This window comes from Molossus molossus, unplaced genomic scaffold (genome assembly GCF_014108415.1).
Source record: "Molossus molossus isolate mMolMol1 unplaced genomic scaffold, mMolMol1.p scaffold_m16_p_6, whole genome shotgun sequence".
In the NCBI taxonomy this organism is placed as follows: domain Eukaryota; kingdom Metazoa; phylum Chordata; class Mammalia; order Chiroptera; family Molossidae; genus Molossus; species Molossus molossus.
Window position 1 is genome coordinate 20,050,034 of NW_023425399.1, and position 23,478 is coordinate 20,073,511.

The 23,478-nt window shown below is 50.4% G+C and overlaps 1 protein-coding gene across 3 annotated transcripts in view; it reads right to left on the reverse strand.

The window, feature by feature from the left end:
- Positions 1 to 1,054: 1,054 nt before the first annotated feature.
- CEP250 (centrosomal protein 250) overlaps positions 1,055 to 23,478 on the reverse strand; it is a 50,191-nt gene continuing 27,767 nt past the window's right edge. For 2 of the 3 annotated variants that reach the window (XM_036244685.1, XM_036244684.1), the window contains exons 19-33: positions 21,058 to 21,225; positions 20,531 to 20,665; positions 18,530 to 18,673; positions 17,505 to 17,638; positions 15,686 to 15,824; positions 14,414 to 14,756; positions 13,769 to 13,890; positions 12,658 to 12,778; positions 11,491 to 11,612; positions 8,428 to 11,034; positions 4,961 to 5,074; positions 4,623 to 4,778; positions 4,025 to 4,123; positions 3,006 to 3,065; positions 1,398 to 1,694 (exon numbers count right to left, since the gene is read on the reverse strand). In XM_036244685.1, coding sequence (XP_036100578.1) covers positions 1,413 to 1,694; positions 3,006 to 3,065; positions 4,025 to 4,123; positions 4,623 to 4,778; positions 4,961 to 5,074; positions 8,428 to 11,034; positions 11,491 to 11,612; positions 12,658 to 12,778; positions 13,769 to 13,890; positions 14,414 to 14,756; positions 15,686 to 15,824; positions 17,505 to 17,638; positions 18,530 to 18,673; positions 20,531 to 20,665; positions 21,058 to 21,225 — 4,746 coding nt within the window. In that variant the 3' untranslated portion in view covers positions 1,398 to 1,412. Of the gene's footprint in view, positions 1,695 to 3,005; positions 3,066 to 4,024; positions 4,124 to 4,622; positions 4,779 to 4,960; positions 5,075 to 8,427; positions 11,035 to 11,490; positions 11,613 to 12,657; positions 12,779 to 13,768; positions 13,891 to 14,413; positions 14,757 to 15,685; positions 15,825 to 17,504; positions 17,639 to 18,529; positions 18,674 to 20,530; positions 20,666 to 21,057; positions 21,226 to 23,478 lie in introns of all 3 variants that reach the window. The other variant, XM_036244686.1, reaches the window with a different exon arrangement.

Here is a 23,478-nt window from a genome sequence, read left to right on the forward strand (position 1 = left end):
CTGACCTATGACTTCTTACCAAATGTCTATTGCTGAGTCCCACCCATGGATTTTTGGACCAAAGCCCAGCCGTTGTGAACAGCCCCATTTTCACTCTGTGTCATGCACCAGGATACAATGGGGCCTAACCCAGGTAAGTAGGTCTAGGGAGTGGGGGGCTGCTGTCAACCCCCCGCATTGTTAGCTGGGCCTCAGCTCCATCCCCAGGCTTAGGAAAGAGAAATTCCTGATCGTGGTTGGAGTGCCAGAAGGTCATGCCTGCTTCTTTAAAGAAAACTGTTCTCAGGTTTTGAGGAAGGTCTGAGGCCTGTGAACTGGGTTCAGGCCACACTACCTCCACTGGGGCCAGTCCAGTGACAAGTCCTGCCAGTCTACGCTCCTTACCGGCTTGATACACGACTGGAGCATAGGAGACCAGAGGTGGTTCCGGCTGATCCGCCTAGGAAGGGATATCCCAAGAACATTCACTCAGAGAGAAGGGGAATGAGGCCAGTCTGAGTTTCTGAATTCCAGAGGCTGACGTTAGCCAAAGGTCAACTCAGCGTTTTTGAAGCCCCAAAATATGATTTAGGTCAAGAACATATGATCGTTCCCCATTATCCATGAGTTCAAATGTAGATCCCAAGGCCCTCCATAATCTCCCTTCCTACCCATCCAACCTCAGCCCCAACACTCTGCCAAGGGCAGACCAGCCTTCTCACCAGTGAGCTTAGCAACCCCTCCCAACACCTCTCCATCCTTCAAGGGCCACTTCATGTGTTCCTTCCTCAGTCCCTGCAATGTCAACAGCACTCCTAGTCAGCACACAGAACTGTCTGCTCCTTGATGAGTATCTGCCTGTTCTTGGCAGTTGTTGGATTCCAGCTCCCGTGGACAGGGGCTTTGTCTTTGTATCTTCTGTAATCCTTCTCTATCCGAACACAGGCAGGTGACACATTCGTGCCACCTGACAGGAATCTTTAGCAAATGCTTCCTTGACGGATGCCCTTGCTGCTGCGGCCCAGCCAGAGAGTGGAGATGGCAGCAGAAAACAAGTGCAAAAATCAGGGTTTATTGTGGGAGGGGAAGGTGAAAGGTGAAAGGGAGGGCGAAGGGCTGGGATAATCGATTCCAGACGAGAGGCAGGCAATGCCCCTTGGCCAGGGCAAGGCACCCCTCTGGGTAACTCTGCGGGCTAACAGGCAAGGATATCTGCCTCATTCTTATGTCAGCTGGGGCCTTCCCCCAGCCCTTCAGGTTTCCTTCCCTCTTCCTGGGAAGGCCAGCTGACCTGGGGTTCCCAGGTTGGATAACAGAGCTAGACTTTCCTTTGGCAAACCTGCAGCTGTGTGGAGGGGCCATGACCCACTCTATAGCCATCTGTCTGTCTGTGTGCTCCCAAGCTGACTTGTATGCTGCCCTGGCCAAGGCTGCTACCTGGGGGTGGCTTGGGAAGCGCTGGGGCTGGGGCTGGGGCTGGGGCTGGGGAATAGCAGGGCTGGCCCTGGGGATGTCAGACTTTGGGTCAGGGACTCATCCAGCTTGCGGGTCTCAGCCTCCAGGACAGTGGCCTCAGGGGCCTGGGCCACAGCCAGAAGGGAGTGGGAGAGGCTGTGGTGCAGGCCTGCTAGCTCACGGCTGGTCTGGACCGAACGAGCGATGTAGTCCTGCTTCTGCTTCCGCTCCAAGGCCAGCTGGGCTCGCAGAAGGGCCACCTGGTGGGCAGGAAAACCAAGGGAAAGAGAGCAGCTGAGGGTCTTGAAGCTGTCCCAATGCTTCCTGCTCTGCTCCCACGGCTCTTGTCAGACCAGCTTTTGAACCAACATTATCACATCTACGGATCTCAGGATCAGGCTCTACAGTGTTTGGGGGACTCACAGAACCCAGTGATGGTCAACACAGCTGCTTGAATAACACAAAACTATTCCTCCACTTTATCAAGAGGTAACCTACATGCAATCAAAAGTCCAAATTTGAAGTGTACATCTTGATGATTTCAATAATGTACATAACCCATGATGTAACCACCATCCCAATCAAGATGCAGAATATTTTAATCACTGTAGAAAGTTCCACTGCGTCCTTTTTGGAAGCTTTTCAGAAATATTCTGACTTAATTAGACTGGGGTGAGGCCTGGGCACCAGTATGTGTTTCAAAGCTCCCCCAGGTGGCTCTGGTCCGCATCCATTTCTCAGATGGGTATACTGAGACTACCAGGAGGTGAAGTATTGGGAGCTCAGGGCAGACACAGGACTAGGGTGAGGCAAGAGAGGCTCCTAGGGTGCAAAATTTAAGGAGACACTCCAGGACAACAGGGCCTCCTTAAGCTCTTCCTCCAAGCTGCTGCTCTTGCCTCATCCTATCCTGGGCCCTGTCCCAGGGATTGCTTAGTATGAACTCAAAGTAACAGCTTAGATCTAGCTGTACAGTCAGGCCCTGCCAGCAGTGACTACTGACTTCTAAAACAGGCTCAGAAGTAAAAATTCCACAGCTCTTTTTACTCCTGGGCCTTGAAAGACAGGGAGAACCTTTAGTGAGGCCTAGGAGGCAAGGAGGCACTTTATACAGTTTCCCTGAGTGGGGCAGCTTGGTCTAGGCTCTGAGATCTGCAACCTGGAGGCGCTTGGTGCCCGGCTACTCGCCTGGTGTACTGGCTGGCAACAGTCCTGCCAGCAAGGGTGCATGGGAGGAGAGGAGGCTAGGATACTTCTGCTGGCTGTGGTCTGTCCTCCTAGACCTTCTGCTCCTTAGTCCTTCCCTGTCCTTTCCCTTCCTAAGTAGGAACCTGGAGGTCTGGGCCTGGAGCATGCATCCTTCCCCACTCCCACTCTAACTACATGGGAGGCGGAGTTGGAACTGGCTCTTCCTGTCTCCCACGTAGACTGCAGTTCTCTGAGGCAGAACTATTTCCCCTCTCCCTGCAGCAGGTGCACAAAGAGCCAAGCACACAGCAGACACTATAGCCGGTTGCCTAAGTGCAAAGGAGGGGAAGGGGGCTTAGAAAATGGATCCTTTTAGAACATACCTCTTTCTGCAATTCAACCATGTGCTTGGCCTCTGAGGAGCTCTTCTGTCCTCCTTCACTCTGTGGAAGACAAATGCCATTCCTATTGGAAGAGGCCTTCCCACCCCAGGGGTTCTGCATGCATCCTCAGCTAGTTCATTACAATCCTGGGGGCTAGCGCAAGGGCTGTGGGTCAGAAGTGTCTGAACTCAGACTGAATGCTATGGCACCATGGCCCTGGGGCAAGGAGAGGCCCAAATCAGCCTAATGGGTGATGCCCACGGACACCTGACGATGAATTCCCACCCACAAGGCTTGGAAGGCACCATGAGCCTGCTTTGTGCTAGCCCTGGGCTGTAAGCTAAGGATGCATAAAAGAACTAAGACAAGGTGCCTGCCCTTGGGGAGCTTTTATTAAAGGAAGGGGGATGGAGAGCTGGGAGACACTCAGCCACCAGAAATAGTCTCCTTATGAGGATACAGGGCTGTCTAGTGATGGGCATAACTCAGCTAAAACAATGCTAGTTTGGGAAACTGTCCCTAAACTCCTCACCCAAAAAAGAAACTCTGAACCCAGGAAATTCCATGGACACTAATCTTATAAATTCAATATTTCAAGGGGCAAGGAGGTCTGAGAGGTCTGCAAAGGTGCTATCAAGCTCGTAGGCATGCAGGGTCTGGCAAGCACCACTCTATACCCAAATGCTAGGGATTCTGACCAGAATGAGCCCTGTTCCGGGGGAGCCTGAGACATGGCTCTGGGAGGAGGTCGATTAGACATCAGTGAAGGCCGAGTTCCTCAGAATGCAGGGCTGCTAGCCTTGAGTCCACCCGACCCCCTGATGTTGGGCCTCCTTCCTGGGTCTGGGACAGACTGAGCACTGCTGGCTGGGGCAGAACCCAGTCAGGAGGGGCTCTCTGGACTGGCGGAAGTGGCTGTCTCCCCTTGCAAGGGGAGCCTGGGATATACACTGAAGAGGGCTGTTTCTGGTGGCTGGGCCTGGGCTCTCGTGAGGCTGCAGTCAATGAAAGAGGTAAACCTGCGGTGTGGGTGATGATGCTGTGGCTTCGCCAATCTCCAGGACCCCGGTTCGCGATGCGTGCAGATCCCTCTTCAGCTTCCTCCGCTCTCGCTCCACCTGCCAGGATGCAATGAGTAATTAGGGTCTGGCTTGTCTCTGGGGCTGAAGCAGAGACGCCTTTTTCGAGAGCACGCCAGTACGTGTGTGGGTGTGTCTGGGGACAGCAGTCATGGGAAGCTAAACTGCTGGCTGAGGGGAGCACATGCTAGGGCAGCCCTGGGTGCAAGGAAGTGCTCCTGGCGCAGAAGGGGTAGGGCCGGCCTCTCCGGCCTTTGGAGCAAGGGTGAGCAAACATTTTCTGTGGTATTTTGGGCTTGTGAGCCATTTAATCTCTGTTGCAACTATGCAACTCCATTACCATAGCAGCAAGCAGCTCTAGACAATACATGAATGAATGGGCATGGCTGTGTCCCCATAGAATGTTGTTTTCAGAAATAGGCAGCAGGCCAAATTTGGCCCTTGGGCTGTAGTTCACCAGCCCCTGCTCTGGGGGCCACACCAGAAGTAGAGATCATGCCCACTGGACCCCGCAGGGGGAGCTGAGGGTAGAAGTCACCTGTTCCAAGGTGGTCCGCAGCTGGATATTGTGGCGCTGTAGCCTGCTCCGGTCAACCTCCAGCTGTGCCACCGCTTGCTGTAGGTGTTCAAGCCTTTGTCCCCATGGCTGCTTCTCCTCCATTCCAGCACTGGGTTCTGCCTCCACCTGTGAAACCTATGGGAGAGACTAGTGACTCTCACCTGGGCAACCCCTTAGACAGGTGGTGAACAGGTGGAGGGAGAAGGGACCAGTCTGGCGGGTTTGGGATTCAGGATGCAATTCCCAAGAGAGGAGGACAAGCCCCGTGGACAGGAGATCCCTCTTGGGTCATCTATTGCCACCAGGCCCCCGCTCACCTCTCTCAGCTGTACACCTGCCTCTCCTCTGGGTCCCTGTTCTGCTCTGCTGGTTGGGCAGGTGCTGTGGAGCCGCTCCTTCTCCAGAGCCTGTCTGGTGAGCTCCAACTCATCCTGGGATATCAGGGTGTGGAACAAAATCACATCAGGACAACCTCAGATCCAGACTCACTCCAGCCTCCATCCTCAGTTCAATGTTCTCATCAGAGTATAATCTCATGTGTCCTGGAGTCTCTGAGCTGGTCTAGTGCAGAACCTTCATTTTACAGATGGACAAAACAAGGACACAAGTGGGCTAGGACTAAAACCTGTCTCGTTTTAGGTCTCCCATAAGCTAAGTGATAACTAAAGCATGACTGCAGCCACACAGTGTTGGGTGTTATCATCACTACTGGCTAGACAACTTTGGTCAGGAGATGGCTTTCTCCAAACCCCAATTTCCTCATTTGTAAAATGACTACATGCTCCATGAAGCACAGATCAAACCTTTGGAGTTAAATCCCTTTAAATAAATGGGGAACCTAGTGCTAGATATGTTCTAGGCACCCTACGTTTCATAAATAATGGTTGAGAAGAGAGACAGATGAGAGTGCATGTGTGGGTGGAGGTTGTCTGGGAGACAGGAAGAGCTTCACAGTAAAAAGACTGCTTGGATCTAATTCTAGTTTAGCCATTTACTAGCTGTGTGACCTTAGACAAGTTATTCAACCTCTCCGAACTGCCACTTCTCAACTATAAAATGAAAATAATAATAGTTCCTACTTTTCAGGGTTGCCGTGGAAGAAAGTGAGAGTAAGAATGACTGGCATATAAAATGCTTAAAATAGCCCTGGCCGGTTTGGCTCAGCAGTTAGAGCATCGGCCTGTGGTCCAGAGAGACCTGGGTTCAGTTCCCGCTAAGGGCACGTCCTTGGTTGCAGTTTGTCCCTGGCCCTGGTTGGGTCGTGTGGGAGGCAGCCACTCGATGTGTCACTTTCATGTCGATGTTTCTCTCTCTCTCTCCCCCTCCCACTCTATCTGAACAAAAAATGGAAAAATGTCCTCAGGTGAGGATAAAAAAAAAAAAGAACATAAAATGCTTAAAATAAAAAACGGGCCCTGGCCAGTTTTCTCAGTGGTTAGAGCATTAGCCTGAGAATCAAAGAGTCCCAGGTTCGGTTGCGGTTCGTCCTCAGTCCTGGTTGGGGTCGTGCAGGAGGCAACCAATCGATGTGTGTCTCTCCCATCAATGCTTCCCCCCCACACTCTATCTGAAGATAAATGGAGGAGTATCCTCTGTGGTACCATTGTAATGAAGGGCTGCATCTAAAAGATGTCCTTGAGTGGGTGTGGCAGGAGAGATGCTGACCTAAGCCACAGCATTGAGTAAATGCTGCTCAGTGACCCAAGAATATGGAACGGAAGTGTCCTCCTGCCCAGCTGTACACCTTACTTTTTCTGTGCCTGTGAGAATGGGCCTGGAAACAGGCAAGTTGTTCCACTTATTGATTGCTTTCCTCCTATGCACTTTGTACACACTGTCTCATTTCATACACAAGATGGCCCTATGGGGCTGGTACAATCATTCCCTATTTTATCCATGAGAAAGCCAATGGTCAGATACGTGAAGGCACTTACCCAGAGTCACACAGCTAATAAGCTGTAGAACTGTATTGTAAACCCAGGAACCTGACTTCAAAGTTCATAAACATAACCCCTTCTCTGCATGTTGCCCTTTAACCAGAGCAGAGCACTGAGCTCCCAGAAGGCAGGACCCTGCAGAGTGGTGTGTCTGAGATGACGAAGGGGATTCTCTGGGACTCAGCACAAGGATGTTGAGTCAATCTTCCAGGAAAATGGGCTTGGTTCCTCTTGCCAAGAGACAATGCCTCTCTGTCCGATAGTCAACCCAGCTTTCCGGACTGCCTACTCTGTGTAGGCCCTGTGCTCAGTGCTGGGGGTGCAGAGATGACTAAGACATGGCCCCTGACCTTGAGGTTAAATGTTATACCCTAAGGTCCACTTTCTTCCTCATTCACCCTTCCACTTATTCCTAACTGCTGATGACTCCAAAGTCTCTCTAGTTTCAATTTCATCCTTCACCTTCAGATCACTTTCGAGATCTGCCCACTGGACATCTCCCCTTGCATGTCCTACAGGTACCTCACTCCACTTCCAAACCAAACTCATCATTCCACTCCCCTTCCCAAACCTGCCTTTCCACATCTCAGTGAGCAGCAGAAACCTGGGGACTAATTTCTTTCTGTCCTTTCTTTTTCTTTTTTTTTATCCTCACCCGAGGACATCTTTCCATTTTTTACTCAGATAGAGCGGGAAAGAGAGAGAAACATCGACGTGAAAGGGACACATCGAGTGTCCGCCACCCACATGAACCAACCAGGGCCGGGGACAAACTGCAGCCAAGGTACATGCCCTTAGCGGGAACCGAACCCGGGTCTCTGTGGACCGCAGGCTGACGCTCTAACCGCTGAGCCAAACCGGCCAGGGCTGTCCTTTCTTATTTTTTAAAATTCTCACACGAGGATGTTAATTGATTAGAGAGAGAAACATCAATTGTTTGCCTTTTGTACTCGCCCTGACCAGGGATTGAACCTGCAACCTAGGTATGTGCCCCGACTGGGAATCAAACCTGCAACCTTTTGGTGTACAAGACGACGCTCCAATCAACTGAGCCACCCAGGCAGGGCTTTTTCTGTCATTTCTTTACCTCCCAGTCTCTTAACCAATCAACTGCCTGATGTCCTATGACCATCTAGGTCTGCCCACGTGCCTCCATCCACACTATCTCAGGTCACCATCTCTCCCCTGACTTCTATTACAGCCTCCTAGCTGGCCTCCCCAGGTCTACTGCTACTCCACACAGCAGCCTGAGCAATCTTTCTGAACCCTTCACCCACTTCCCACTGCTCATCCACATCCTTAACGTGACTTACATGCCCTGAATGATGTGGCTCCACTGTTCGTTCTCCCCTTGCCAACCCCTCCTCTGTATTCCAGGAACCTGAACTCTACACAGATACTCTATGTTCTCTGTCTTACCCAGAAAACTTCTCCCCTACCTGTGCTTGGCTAATTCCTTGCTGGTCCTTTCAGATCCAACCTTAAACACCACTTTTACCAGGAAGCCTTTCAGGACTCATCCCTAGGAAAGGTAGGGTAGGGTGTCCCTCTAGCATGCTCAGAGCACATAAAACTTCCCCTATGAGGCACCGATTATAATTAGGCGCTGCACTCTGCTTATCCACTAGACTGTAAGCTCTGTGAGGGCAGGGACCGTGGCTATCTTATTCTCTTCGCGTGCCCTCAGACTAGCACAATAACCTGGATTCCACTTATGTTGAGGTGCTCGTGATCTCAGCTCTCCCACACTCTGGGGTGCCACAAGTGCAGGGTGGCAGGCAGCTCCTGAGTTCAGCTGCACAGGGCTCTCTCTGCCCCGTGGTTCTCATGACCCTTTGAAGACTCACCTGTAGCCTCTGCTGTTCTGAGTCCCGCTCCAGGACAGAGGCTTGGAGGAACATGGCTACTTCCTGCAGACTGCTGACACTGTCCTGGCTCTGGGCCAGGGACAGCGCCAAGTCCTGGGCCTTCTCCCTCCACTCGATCTCTCTGGCCTCTGTCAGCCTCAGGGCTACCTGGAGTCGCTCCAGCTCCTGCTGCAGCCTGGATCTGAAAGAATCAACTCTGGTAGAGGGCTCCACTGGGGAGGCTTTGTGGCTGTGTGCTGCATCCTCCAGATTCTTCCTTTGCTCTCTCAGCTCTAGGATCTCCTCTTCCCTTTGGGCTAGAGTCAGCTGGAGCTCCCTTAGGCTCTCACGAAGGCCCCTCATCTCTTCCTCTTCTCTCTCCTGCCCCCAATTCTGCTTCTCTTGGATCACACCCTCTCGGAGCCTCTGGGCCAGAGACTTCTCCAGCAGCTGCCTCTGTTTCTTCTGATGTCTCAGTTCTCCATCCCTCTGTGCAAGTACCTGTTGGAGTTCCTGCACAGCCGCCTGGTGTCGGAGGTCCCGATCCTGTATCTCACCTTCCCGCTTCCTTAGCACCTCCTCCAGCTGCCGGGCTTGTGCCTGGCAGGAGTCCAGGGCAGTCTGCAAGGTGGCAGTGCTGGCCTCTAGGCTGCGGCTCAGTTCTGCCTGCCCAAGGAGATGCTGCTCTTTCTCCTGCAGGGCAGCCTGAGCCTTGCAGAGGGCCTCCTGCAGAGCCTCAGCCTGGCCCTGGGCAGCCTTCTCCCGATGCTGGGAGGACTGGCTATCTGCCCGCAGGGCCTCCAGCTCCTGGTCTCGTTCCTTGAGCATCGCTTCCGCCCGTACCCAGCTGTCCTGCAGGGCCTTGGCCTCCGCCTCGTGCTCCTGTGCCCGCTCCGCCCACTGCTGCTGGAGGGCCAGCAGAGCCTTCTCCTGCTCCCGAGACTCAGCCCTTAGGTCACCTAACATCTCCTCCAGGGCCTGTGCCCGCTGTCCCTCCACAGCCAGCTCTTCCTGGAGCCTTCGCACATGCTCCTTGTGGTCCTCAAGCTCTCCCTGGCGCTCTTTCAGTGTCACGTGGGCCTGCTCCAGCGCTCTCTGCAGTGCGCTTGCCTGTTCCTTCACATTCTCCTCCTGCCCCTGGGCCTGCTGCTGTTGCTGCTGCAGGGCCTCGAGCTCCTGGTCCCTCTGAACCAGGGCTCTCTGGGCCTCTTCTAGCTGACCCTGGAGTGACCGCTCTTTCAGCTCCCCCTGTTCCTTGGCTTCCTGCAGGTGCTGCTGCAGGACCACGATCTCCTGCTCTCGCTGGGTCAGGAGTAGGCTGGTCTCACCCACCTTCCTGTGTAGGCCCTGGAGCTGCTGCTCCAGCTGGCCCTTGTGGTCCTGAAGTTCCTGGATACGCTCCTGCTGGCATTCCACCTCCTTCTCCTTGTCACGCAGGATCAGCTTCATGTGCTCGAGGCTCCCTCGCTGGGCTTTATTCTGACCCTTCCCGTCCTCTGCCCGTTCCTGCATCAGCTGCCTCTGAGAGGCCAGCTCCCGGCCCCGCTCTCTCAAGGACAGCTTGATCTGTTCCAGGTCCTCCTCTAGGATCTTCGTCTGCAGTGTCCTCTGATCTTCTAGGACCTGAATCCTCTCCTTCTGCAGTACCATCTCCTGATCCCTCCTCTGGAGGTCCTGAGTCAGATGCTCTTTCTGCCTCTGCAGCTCCTCGATCTGTTCTCGCTGGGACTTCACCTCCTGGTCCTTCTCCTGGAGCTCTCTTGCCAGAAGGCTGCTGTGGTTCTCAAGCTCATGAATCTGGCTACTTTGCACCTGCAGCTCTTGGCTCCTTTCCTCTAGGTCCAGTGTAAGGTGGGTCAGAGCCACCCTCTGCATTTCCCTCTGACCCTCCAGCTCCTCTATTGCCTTTTGCTGGCATTCCATTTTGCGATGATTTTCCTCTAGTTCCAGGGCCAGGCACTCCAGAGTAACCAGCTGCTTCTTCAGATCCTGAATCTGTCCCTTCTGGGATTCGATCACTTGGTCCTTCTTCTCGAGCTCTAGAAGCTGATGCTCCACAACATTCCTCTGTGTCTCTTGATCCTTCTCGAGCTCTTTGATCTGCTCCCTCTGCAAATTCAGCTTCTGTTCTCGCTCCTGGACAGCCATGGGCAGATGCTCTAAAACAGACCTGCACCTCTCCAGCTCCTGAATCTGTTCCTGCTGCAGATCCACCTCTTGGTTTCTCTTCTTTAGGTCCAAAGACAGCAATTCCAAAGCTGCCTTTTGCATTTCCCGCTGCTTCTCCAGTTCCTGGATTTTTTCCTGCAAAGCTTCTACCTCCCCTTCTCTTTCGGACAGGGCCTGGGCAAGGATAGCCAGATTCTCCTGTAAAGCCTTCTCTTGGGCCACCTTCAGCTCGCCCTGCTCCTGCAGAGCCTGGGCTCTCTCGCGCTCACTCTCCACCTCCTCATTTTTCAGTTTCAGGGCTGAGCGAGCCGTTCGCAGGTCTTCTTTCAGGACCCCGGCAGCCCTCGCCTGAGCTCTGGCTTCTGCGACAGATGCTTGCAGATGTTGCACCTGGGCTGTCAGGTTCTCCTTGGCTGCCTGTAGTAACTCTCGCTTGTTCTGGAAAACAAGATGCACAGCCACCTTAGACGACACTTCCTTGTTACCGACCCTTCCTGTCCTTTGTAGTGCCAGCACTGTCAAGGACTTGGACCAAAAGATCTCGTACATTCCACTTAAACTAATACTGTAAAAGAACATCCCTACCACATCCCAGTGCTCTGCTATGCCCAGAGGAGAAAGCCTGGTGAAAATGAACCATCCCAGACTCTGGTCCTTCAGGATAGGGAACACAAATTTCAACCTCAATTCAGAAAAATGATTGAAGGATTCACTGGGGGCCTTAATAGTGGTCCTCAGGGGCATGGGGACAGCCAGAGAAGCAGATGCTGCTGAAGGAAGTTGGGTACTACACACGGATGGGATAAGACTATAGGCCAAGATGGGTCTGAGAGTTAGAGCTGGGTCCTGAGGGACCACTCCTGAAGCAGCCCCCTCCCCCAAACCAATACACACCTGGGCTTCCATTCCCTGCAGCTCTGCTCGACGTAGGCGACTCTGTAAGGATGCCATAGTTTCATGCAGCTCCGTCAGCTCCAACTCTAGGGACTTCTCTTTTTCTTCCCACTTGCACTTCTCTTTGGGAAGAGGAGAGGTAGAGGAGCAAGGCCCACGGTTGGGGGCGGAGGAGAAGTGGGAGGTAGAGGCAGATGGAGGTTGGGGAATAGAATCAAGGGGAAGAAGGCCAAGGAGAGAATTATATCCAGTTTCATAGAGACATCACCCATCTGCCAGCTGTTCATTTGTCTCGGCTCCCGGCTACTTCCAGACTCATGTCTGGATCTGCTACCCAGCACCAGCACTGCCTGACAACCACCCCAGCAATTCCTCATCCTGATCACATAGAGACCCTCAACCCTGAATTCCAGACAGAGTTGAGCTAGATGACACTGGAGATCCTTGCCAGTCCCCAACTCTGATTTTGCTGAGGCTCCTGTAGACCAGGGTTGCTCTGCCATCCCCACCATTTCTGCAAAATGCACCAAAACCCAGCTCTCCGTGTGTGTGGCTCTCAGGGAGACCTCTGGGATACTTTCAAGACCCAGGCCCACTCCCCAACTTGTCCTCTTCTCTTCTACAATTGAGACTTGAGCCTCAAGACGCTCCCCCCTGCCTTTTCCTTTCCAAGTTGTCACCATCCTTTTCAGCCATTGGCTGTGGCCTAGATATGTTCTCCCCAGATTCCCTCTCCTTGCTATCTCCCAAATAGTCCATAATCCTGCTGTCAAAAGTTAATCATTTTGAGGACATAGTTGAAAATAACAAAAATAAGTAAAATGGATAAATGACAAAAGATAAAGAATTTTATAATGTCCTCACAGTCCTAACCCTAGATTGCCAGTTTTAAAATCTGCAGACAGAGAAAATGAAAGCCTAGCCAGCAACTTCTCACCACCAAATCCATTCCTCCTAATCCCTTCTTCCAGGATGGCCCGTAAAGGCCACATAAAGCAGAAAAATAGTTCATGGGGTCATCACCCCTTTGGGGATGCCTCTAGGCATCTTCTCACAGCTGTGGGTAAGCAGTAAGAGTGGCTAGTGGGCCCATTCCTGCCGCTTCTGGGCTTCCCACCTTTCCTCTCTCCTCCCTCCAGATCCCACTGCCTGCCTTGAGCTTCTCACCTTCCTGGTTCTGGGAGAGTTGTCTCTGCAGATCCTGCAACTCTGTGTGGACCTGACTCTTCTCAGCCTCTGCATCAGTGAGACGCTGTTCCAGCTTCTGTGCCTGATCTTTCAGATCGTCCTGGGAAAGACAGGGCACAGCTAAACTCAAGTTCCTCATCTCCCACAAAGCTCTTCCAGTCCCGAGCCCAAGCCCTCTCCTCCCTCTCAGCCTCTGCGAGGGTCTGCCATCAGGACCTACTCCCATATTGATGGGTTATTTACCTCTGAACATGTATGCATTTGGCTCCCTGAAGTAATGACAAGCTCTGCTCCAGCTGACTAAAGCCTAGAATCCCTTTCTGTCCCATCTGTGTCATTTAAAACAGAACTCCTGTTAATGTCTTAACTCCGGGGCGACCTCTCCTCTCCCTAAACTCCTACTTCAAAGCTTAGCTCACAGACCACTTCTTCCTTCCTCCTGACCTTCTGCAACTCAGAATGAACTGTCCCTTCCTTCCATTACCATTGTATGCATCTGTTACTGATTCTGTTACTTCTGCTGGTTCTGCTTATCTTAGAATACAGCTAGGCTCCTCGGCCATGTCATGAGCCTTCCTGAGGGCAGTGATCAAGTCTTTCTGCATTCTGTGTCGCCAGCTCAGACTGGCTAGCATATGGTGGCACCCAATTTTTATTGGCTGATAGGTTCACTGTGAGGTGGAATTTGCAGGATAGTTCCATCTTCGGTTTAAAATGTTCCTATACATAACAATCTCAAATCTCGGTGGTCTCAATTTGCTGTTTTTTTTTTTTTTTTTCTTTTTTCTTGGAGCTCTTGGCACCAAGAATAATTCATGGTTGAGAGGAAAATGATGCAAAACAATATCACACATCTATACAGGGGTTTTTAGGTTACAGGGTTCACATAAGTCCTCACTCTCTAACCCTCACAACCCCGTGAGACAGGTATGACATGGTCTACTTCACTAGCAAACCAAGGCCCAGGACACCAAGTGCTGTGTTCACGGTTGCCAGGTAGTAAGTGATAAAGGTGGGACTCATCCCAGCCTGATCTCAGGAAGGAAACAGGTCAAACTGGAGGTCAAAGGAGGAGAGCAGGGAAACGTACCCGGGCCTGCTGAGTCTTCCACAGGTCTTGGTGGAGCTTGTGGAGGGCGGATGCCACCGCCTCAGCTGAGACAGCCGTCAGGAGGGGCCCTCTCTTGAAGAGGATCCTTGTTCCATTCTGGTCTAAACAAATGAGGAAATACCTTCTGACTTGGTTGCACTATGAAAAATGGTCGGACCTCCCTAGACAAGGCCTTGGCCTTCCCACAGATCCTTCCTCTCCTCAGTGAAGCCCTTCTAACCAGTTAATTCATCATGTACTTTCTGCATTCCTATGTGCCAGGCACTGTAGTGGGCACTAGGTAATGCCAGCTATCATTTGCTAGGCATTTAATAAGTGCCAGGAACTGTGTGAGCTATTTTACCTCTGTAGTCTCATCAACTCTTTAGAAAAATCCTGAGAGGTAGGTACTTTTAACATCTTCATTTTATAGTTGACAAAATCAGCTCACAGAGGACAGGTGACTTGCCTAAGGACACACATCTAGCAAATGGCAGAGCTGGGGGATTCAAACTCTGGATTCATTTGAGTCTGTGGCCTTAGCCTTGAAGCATACTGTCTAAGGAACAGCACTCTCCTTCCTTCTCCCCTGGGAGCTAGGCCTGACTTTGGCCAGAGGACTGAGTTCTTGGGTGGCTGCCTCACCTGGTTCAGGGCCCCAGAAGGAGGGAGCAGAGTCTCCCCCGCCACTCAGCTCAGGCCTGTTCTCACAAACAGACCCCAGGGCCTGCTGCAGGACAGAACAGAGTCTGGCTAGCTGGGCCTGGGCATGGTGCCTAGGCTGCTGCTCCGCAGCCAGCGCCTCCAGCTGGCTCTCCATGCTGCGCAGTCGCAGCTGTAGCTGGGCTGCCTTGGCTTCCTGGGCCCACAAGGAAGCTCGCAGCTGCTGCTCTGTTACTCGTGATGCCTCTAGCTCCTCCAGCAGCTGGGCTTCCTGGGCCAGAAAATCAGCCTCTTTTTCCTTCACCTCCTGCTTCAGTAATTCCATCTGCAGGGAGACAGAGTAGTCACTGAGCAGGGAGTGGATACCCGCTCATCCCTGGGCAAACCTTGATCAGGGCTGGGAGGATTTCAGTAGGCTCAGCTCTGCAGCAGGCAGGGAGGGCTCTGCAATGAATGCCACCCTAGATCTGACCTGCATGCCTACCTACTTACTCCTGACACGTGGGTATAGGCTACACAAATGGGTTTTGGCCCTGGTCCCCCAGGCAACTGTGACAACTCTCTGCTATGATTAGAATGCTGCCTGAAACCCTGACACTGAACCTAGTAAGACCAGTCACAACAGTAATGGCTACCATTTACTGAATGCTTATTTTTTTCACGACACTATATATACCTATAATGGACAACAATCATCCTTGTTTTATGGATGAAGGAACTAATGCTCACACGACCCGGAAGCAGTAGAGCTGGGAGTGCAACTCTGGAGCTGGGTCCTCATCTGCTGCAGTCTACTGTCTCTCTCCTACTCCCTCACTCATCCCCTCCCAGTCCCATCTCTCCTCTGCACCCGTGGACTGGGGTCCTCCTGTGAGCAGACTGAGTCCCTGGAAGTCCCCTTGCTGCCTGCCTGATCTGCATAATACTTATGCCCCCTACTGTGTCTTGCCAAGCAGACCAAGCACACTGGGGAGTGGCCATGCTTGAACCAGGCCTGCTTGAGCTCTGCCTCTTTGGGCACCATGTTCTGGGCCATCAGGTTTCCCACAGTGGGCTGTTCTCAACTCTGGGTCAGGTTCCAAACCCCCACCCTGCCCAGTGCTGGCTTCCTGCTCCTGACAGGGCAGCTGAAGTCCCAGCATGGCCTATAATAAGGAAAAAGAGAAAGTCCCGCTTCATGAAAGGACTCTGAGCAATCACTCCAGGGGTAGGCTTCCACCAAGGAATAGGGCCCATCCCTGGGGCAGGAAGTACCTGGGCACTGAGCTCTTTCTGCCCTCCCTGGGCCTCCTGCATGTCCTGGCGCAGGGAGCTCAGCTCCTGTTGTCGAACAGAGTCAGCTTCTTCTAAGACAAGGAGTCTCTGTTCCTTTTCCACCAGAGACAGAGTCAGGCTGAAAAAAGAAGGGTCAGAGGGTTAGGCCATTCTCTCAGGGAATGAAGAGGGTTAGGCCTTCTCATCTGACTGTTCTAAACATAGTATTGATAATCAAAATAGAAATAGTAATGATAATGGTTACAGTAAACAATAAAAGCTTCTATTTATTGAGCACCTACTGAGTGCTCCTAGAAATATACCTCTTTTCAACATCATAATTTATTCTACTCTGGGAAATTCCAGAAATATCTATACCATACCTCTAATTTCAACATGTCCAAGTCTTTCTATCCGCTCTGCACCTTCCCTCCCACAATCATCCCCTATCATGTTCCCCAGCTCAGTGAATGAATGGTACCTCCATCCACCTACTACCCCAACCTAAAAGCCTTGACCATATCAGAGTCCTCCCTTCATTCTACCTATACCCAATCTGACTACATAAAACTGATGCCAATTTCCTAACCGTCTATTAAACCCCTCCCTTCCCCCACTCCCTACCCTAGTTCAGCTTTAGTATCTCTCATCTGGACAACTGTACCAATATCCCAACTTGTCTCCCTGCCTCTAGTTTCATCTGCAAAAGGATATGTCCCTCCCCAAACTCCTAGAGCCCTGAGAATACATACTGCTTTTCATTCTGGGTGATCTGACCTCATTCCTTATGTTTCGTGTCATCACCATCTCTTCTACTATATCATAACTTGGATTGTGTTGAGTTGTTGGCTTAAAACCCTGTAATGTTTTCTTACCAAACCTAAAATAACTACAAACTCCTTCCTGTTGCCTACAAAATCCTGAGTGATGTGGACCTGTCTAGCTCATGTCACTCTCCTTTGTCACCAGGCTCCAGTCATGTCGCATCTTTGGGTTCACCAAATACTCCAAGCTTTGGTCTGCCCTGAGCCACTGCATGTGATTTCTCTCCCTACTGTACTGAACTCGCCCACCTCTTTGATCGTCCTTCAGTGATCAGTTTAAAAGCAACCTCCTGCCCTGGCCGGTTTGGTTCAGCGGTTAGAGCGTTGGCCTGCGGTCCGGAGAGACCCGGGTTCGGTTCCCGCTAAGGGCATGTACCTCGGTTGCAGTTTGTCCCCAGCCCTGGTTGGTCGTGCGGGTGGCAGCCACTCGATGTGTCCCTTTCACATCGATGTTTCTCTCTCTCTCTCTCTCTCTCTCTCTCTCTCTCTTCCTCTCTCTCCCTCCCACTCCACTCTATCTGTACAAAAAATGGAAAAATGTCCTCAGATGAGGATGAAAAAAAACAAAACAAATAAACAAACAAAAAAAGCAGCCTCCTGAGGAAGGCCTTCCCAATCATCTAAAGTAAACCCCCCTCCCCAGCCCGCCCCCATTTCTACTTCAGCATCCTGTTTCTTTCCTATACACCATGTAACATAATCTACAATAATTTACTTTGGGGACTACTTGATTAATGTCTTCCCCACAAAACTATAAATTCTGTATCCTGACCCCTGGCATAGTGCCTGGTATCGTAGTGCATTTGTCTAAATATTTACTAAGTAAATAAAGTACAGGCTTTGAAGAGTGTCTGCGTCCTACCCGCTCGGCTACCTGTGCAGCCCACAGCTGGAGACATGAAAGGCTAGATGACGCTGAGTAAAGAACTGTCAACCTCACAGTGACCACTGCAGCCAGACAGGTGAAAGCCAACACCATGGCTTGTCTAGCCTACCTGATTTTGTCTCTCTCCAACTCCTTCTGAACTCGGCTACACTCCTCGGCTTCTCTCAGCTTCTCCTGAACCTCCTGCTCCAGCAGTCTCTGGGCGTCATCCTTGGAAACCAGCTGAGACTTCAAGTCTTCCACCTGAAAAGGTAAGGGCATGAGGACCAAAGGCAGGGGGCCAGAGGGAGGGTGCTTCTCACCTAGGACTTCATGGTCCTTCAAGGTTTACCTCAGACACCGGCTCACTTCCAGTGCTCTGGAGGTTCCGCCAATCAATCCTTACATAGTCTTAACTACCTCTTTCCCAAATACCATTCAGCTTAGTCGTCTGTCTCCCAGCCTCACATACTCAGGGTAAAGGCAGGCACAAATAAAAATCTTGGCTGAATACAACTACACCCAAAGGCAAAGTGATGGGCATATGTAGGGTGATTATATTTTTTTAAATGAACAATCAGAACACTATCTGAGCCCTGGCCGGTTTGGCTCAGCAGTTAGAGCATCGGCCTGTGGTCCAGAGAGACCTGGGTTCGGTTCCCGCTAAGGGCATGTACCTCGGTTGCAGTTTGTCCCCGGCCCTGGATGGGTCATGCGGGTGGCAGCCACTCGATGTGTCCCTTTCACGTCGATGTTTCCCCCCCCCCCCACTCTATCTGAACAAAAAACGAAAAAATGTCCTTGGGTGAGGATAAAAAAAGAAAAGAAAAAAAGAACACTATCTGATATAGGATTCTGAGAAAAAGCAATCAGAATAAAAACAGCGATCTGGGTAAAAATACTGATCCATGGGGAGGATGCAAAAAACAACTGACAGTGGGGCTGCCCAAGGAAATCTAAGTTCTGTGGTCACCACAGAGAGACAACTACCCTGGGGCTCAAGAGGCACATGCTCAGCTCTGAACACCCTTCAGTTTTCCACTCAGTACTGGGGCCTATGCTTCCCTAAGCTCCCAAGATTCCCTTGTCCTGTAGGAGGGAGTGGGGCAGCCTGGCTTTGCTGGGAAGGGGTGGGCTAGGAGTGGGGGGTGGGACCTGCTTCTGCAGGTCTATCTTATCCTGCAGCAGGGAGCTGCCCTGTTCTCGGAGGCCAGTGAGGTCATCTCTGTGCTGCTGGGCTGCCTGCTCCCGCTCCCGCTGGGCCTCCCGGAGCTGGGTCTGCAGCGTCCCAATGGTCTCCTGCAAAGGCAGAAGTCAGCTGTGAGTAGAGGAAAGCTTTCACAGGGCCTTGGTCTTGAAAGGCATGTTGTAGAAATTCGTGTCATAGAAATACCAATTTTTTTTTATCCTCACCCGAGGACATTTTTCTATTTTTTGTTTAGACAGAGTAGGAGGGAGAGAGAGGAAGAGAGAGAGAGAAACATTGACATGAAAGCGACACATCGAGGGGCTGCCACCCGCACAACCAACCAGGGCCGGGGACAAACTGCAACCAAGGTACATGCCCTTAGCGGGGACCGAGCCCGGGTCTCTCTGGACCGCAGGTCGATGCTCTAACCGCTGAGCCAAACCAGCCAGGGCAGAAATACTAATTTCTTAGTTGGCTTAGCAAAAGCTGAGGCAGGACCCAGCAACCCACCTTGTTTCCGTCATGCTCTGCCGCCTCAACTCCTCGCCTATTCCCTCTCCTCCCTCACAAAGTACACTGGCTCACCCCGGTTTCTCGGTCAAGGTCTCTGAGTTGGCAGCAGTCCCTTAGTCCGACCATCACAACAGCCTCCTGTTGCATAGCCGTACTTCTACTTAATACCACCCCCTACACACACACACACACACACACATGCGCGCGCGCACAGAAACACACACACACTATAAAGAATTTAAAAATATGTGTGTACTAAGCCCTGGCTGGTTTTGCTCAGTGGTTAGAGCATCAGCCTGCGGACTACGGAGTCCCGGGTTTGGTTCCCGCTAAGGGCGCATACCTCGGTTGCAGTTTGTCCCTGGCCCTGGTTGGGGTTGTGTGGGTGGCAGCCACTCGATGTGTCTCTCTCACATTGATGTTTCTCTCTCTCTCTTCCTCCTTCTCTCCCTCCTGCTCTATCTGAAGATAAATGCAAAAATGCCTTCAGGTGAGGATAAAGAAAATATATGTGTGTACTAAATCATGTCCTCTGCTTTTTAAATACCATCCATCAGATTCCCACCACCCTTAGAACAAAATCCAGGCTCCTACCATGGCTGACAGAGGGCTCCTGCCTACTCTTCTCTCCCCTGAGCTTATCACGCTGGAACCGCGCTGCCTCCTTTCTGTCCTTGAACTCCCCAAGCTGTCTGTCCCAGGGCCCGTATGGAGCCTATTTCCTCTCCCTAAACTGTCCTTGAAAGAGCTGGCTTCTTTGCTCTTTAACAGTTTTATTGAGATATAGTTCACATGGCATACAATTCCACCCATTTAAAGGGTAAAATTCAACGTTTTTCAGTGTATTCACAGGGTTTTGCAACTATCACCACAATCAACTTGAGAACATTTCCATCACTCCAGAAAGAAGCCCTGTACACTCCCATCCCTTACTCTCACTCCCAAGCACTCATCTACTCTCTGTCTCTATAGATGGGCCTGTTCTGGACATTTCCTATCGATGGAATCATACACTGTATGGCCTCCTGTGACTGGCTTCTTTCACTAGCGTGTTTCCAAGGTCAACCCCATTGTTCCATGGAGCTTTTCAACCTCATGTCTCAGCTCAAACGTTACTTTCTCAGCGAGGTCCTCCCTGGCTACCCTGTCCAGAGTGGCCACCTTTGAATCATTCTCAATTACATCTCCTTATTCACTTCCTTTACCGTACTTATTACAACCTGCAATGATCACTTTCATTTGTGTCCGCTCACCCTCACTTGTTTCTGCCACTAGAACATAAGCTCCTTGAGGGCAGGGGCCGTGTCTGCCATGTTGGCTGCATGCCACACTGTTATGCTTGTCACTGTCAGCACTCAGCCCAGGGCCTAGCCCCAAGTTCCGAAGAACTGGCCGGTAATGGATGAGTAAATCAATGTTTCCTTTTCTTCCCTGTCCAGGACCACCCTCCATACCTGTTCCTTTAACTTCTGAACTTTCATGTCCTGCCTCAGCCGTTCCAGTTGCTGGCTGGCATCTGCCAGTTCCTTCTGGGTCTGCAGCAGTGTCTCCAGGAGGGACACCCTCTCCTTCTCTGTTTCAAGCTGCATCTTTGGAGGGACAGGAGGGCAAGGGCTTGTTGGATCAAGGTCACCATGCTCACCCACTAGCCACCAGCATATTCCAGCTGCTCTACAGCTTTTCCGGCAAATAGGGTGGGGGCTGAGGGCAAAGGAAGGTCTGCACCTACTGACTGAGAACCAGGAAGTGCAAAGATTGCCACTGGTTTTCAAGCTGACAGGATGTGGTAAACGTCAGCCCTCCCTCAGGAAGTATGATATACTGCTGGCTCTGTAGCTAATGCTGCGGGTCACCCATCTCACTGGTAGCAGAGTGGGGAGAAACATTCTCTTCTAGAAGCCCCCAGCGGCATGGCTCTTGGGAGTGGAAAAGGAAGTGGTCAAAGGTAGGGGAACCACAGGTTGGATATCCAGCCCCCTACCTGGCAGAGGGCACTCTTGGCCTCGGCCTGTTCTTCTTCCTTCTGGGCCCGGAGCGCCTCGTTCTCTGCCTGTTGCTTCCTCAGCCTCACTTCCAGCTCCATTTTCTCCCTCTTGAGGCTCTCCAGAGCCTTATCCAGTTCCTGCTGGTGCCGGGAGCATTCTTTCTCCTGGTCACACAAAGGAAACACTGTTAAAACCAAAAGGGTGAGAGGAGGCAGAAGGAGAGCTGAATGAGAATAAGGAGTCCACTGCTCACCAGCTGTGTGACCGTGGCATCACTCTGAGCCTGTTTCCTCACCTGTAAAGTGAGGCTAATAACCCTGTCTTATCTATCTCACCAAACTTTGAGACTCAAATGAGATTTATAAAGAATCAAGTGGTATCACACGTAAATGTGCTTTCTAAGTGCAACTGCCCCTGATATAAGCTACGAGTATCTGTTATTTTTAAGCAACCACATCTGGCTCACGGCTGTAACAGTGAACTGCAGTGGCAGACTCACTCTCTATGGCCCACTCTCTCCTGCGCAGGGTGGCAGAGTTACCCTTCCGAAAAGTTAGGTCGATCCTAGCAAGGATGCCTCCTGTATCATACAAGAGCATTTGGATGTGGCATCCTGGTCCTACCAGAGGCCCACAAGTACCCAAAGCCTTCCTTGACCTCCCAGCCTAACCCAGCACCCTCTGGTAGTGGTGACGGGCTCCAGAGCCAGGCTGCCTGGGTTTAGTCTGTAGTCCAACACTACTAGTGTGACCTCAGTTCACTTCTATCACATCTCCATGCCTCAGTTTCCTCATCTAGAAAAGTGGGGATAAGTACAGTGTCCTCCCAGGGTTGTTTTGAGGATTAAGATAAGTCATGTAAAGCATTTTAAATGGTGCTTAGCGCACAGAAAGCATTCAGAATTTCATATCTATCATCATCACCACCATCATGAATAAAATTATACATAAGTCGAGGGGAGTGAATGCAGGTGAAACATTCTGAATATTCCTGACATTCAGGAATAAAGTAAATATACTGATTAACCTAAGCGTTTTTAAAAAATTAAATTTATTGAGGTAGCACTGGTTAATATCATTACACAAATTTCAGGTGTACAACATTATAATTTGTTATTTGTGTACTCTATTGTGTGCTCGCCACCTAAAATCTTTCTTTCTATTACCATACATTTGACCTTACTTGAGATTTTAAGTATATATTTTAAAATATTAAAGGAAACAACCAAAAGAATAAAAAAAAGAGAGAGTATATATCATCCAAAGCAGTAGAGAAAAAAAGAGGTGAGAAAAGACTACAACTTAATCATCCAATTTAGCCTTCTAAAAGAAGTCAAGAAAGGTGATCTTCCCTCCCCAAAAGATATAAAAAAGCAGGTTGCCTTTTTAGCATAAGATGGTGGAAATAAATCCAAATATATCTATAATCACAATAAAAGAAAATGGACTAAATTGTATAATTAAGAGAAAAGAAACACAGTTCTGAATTGGGCAAGAATGGGTTCAAGGCATCCCTCTGCTCCCTTTCCATCCTGGGCCAGTTTAACACTTCTAAATCTCAGGGTCCACTCTTACATACATATGTAATCCTCTGTACACACCACAACAATAATAATAGCTAACACAAACAGAGAACTAACTATACACCAGGAACTGTTCTTGTTTTTCACATATTAGCTTATTTAAAAACTAGAAGCGGGACCAAAGAAACCCAAAAACTCATCCGAAAGAATATGTACACACCTATGTTCACTGCATAGTATTTACAATAGGCAAGATATGGAAGCAACTCAAATGCCCCAAAACAGGCAAGTGAATAAAAAAGTTGTGGTAAATAGATACAATGAAATACTACTTGGCCATAAAAAAAAAAAGAATGAAATCTCACCATTTGGGAGTATATGAATGAACGTAGAGGATAATATGCTAAGTGAAATAAATTAGTCAGAGAAAACAAATACCATAAGATTTCACGTACATGTGGAATCGAAAGAACAAAAATTAATGAACAAACCAAACAGAAACAGACTCATAGATACAGAGAACAGATTGATGGTTGCCAGAGGGGAGGGAGGTTAAGGGTCTGGTTAAAAAAGTGAAGGAATTAAGTACAAATTGGTAGATACAAAATGGTTATGTGATGTAAAGTACAACATAGGGAATATAGTCACTAACATTGTAATAACTATGGATGGGGCCAGGAGGGTACTGGAAATATGGGGAAAACACACTGTAAAGTATATGATTGTTTAATGACTATACACCTGAAACTAATAGAAAATAATACTGAATGTAAATTGTGATTGGAAAAAAAAAAAGCTAGAAGCTGGAGTTTGCACCTTGGTAACCAGGCTAGTCCTATTTATATTTCATTCTCATAAGCAGTAGTATGTGGACCAAGAGTCAGCAGGTAGAGCA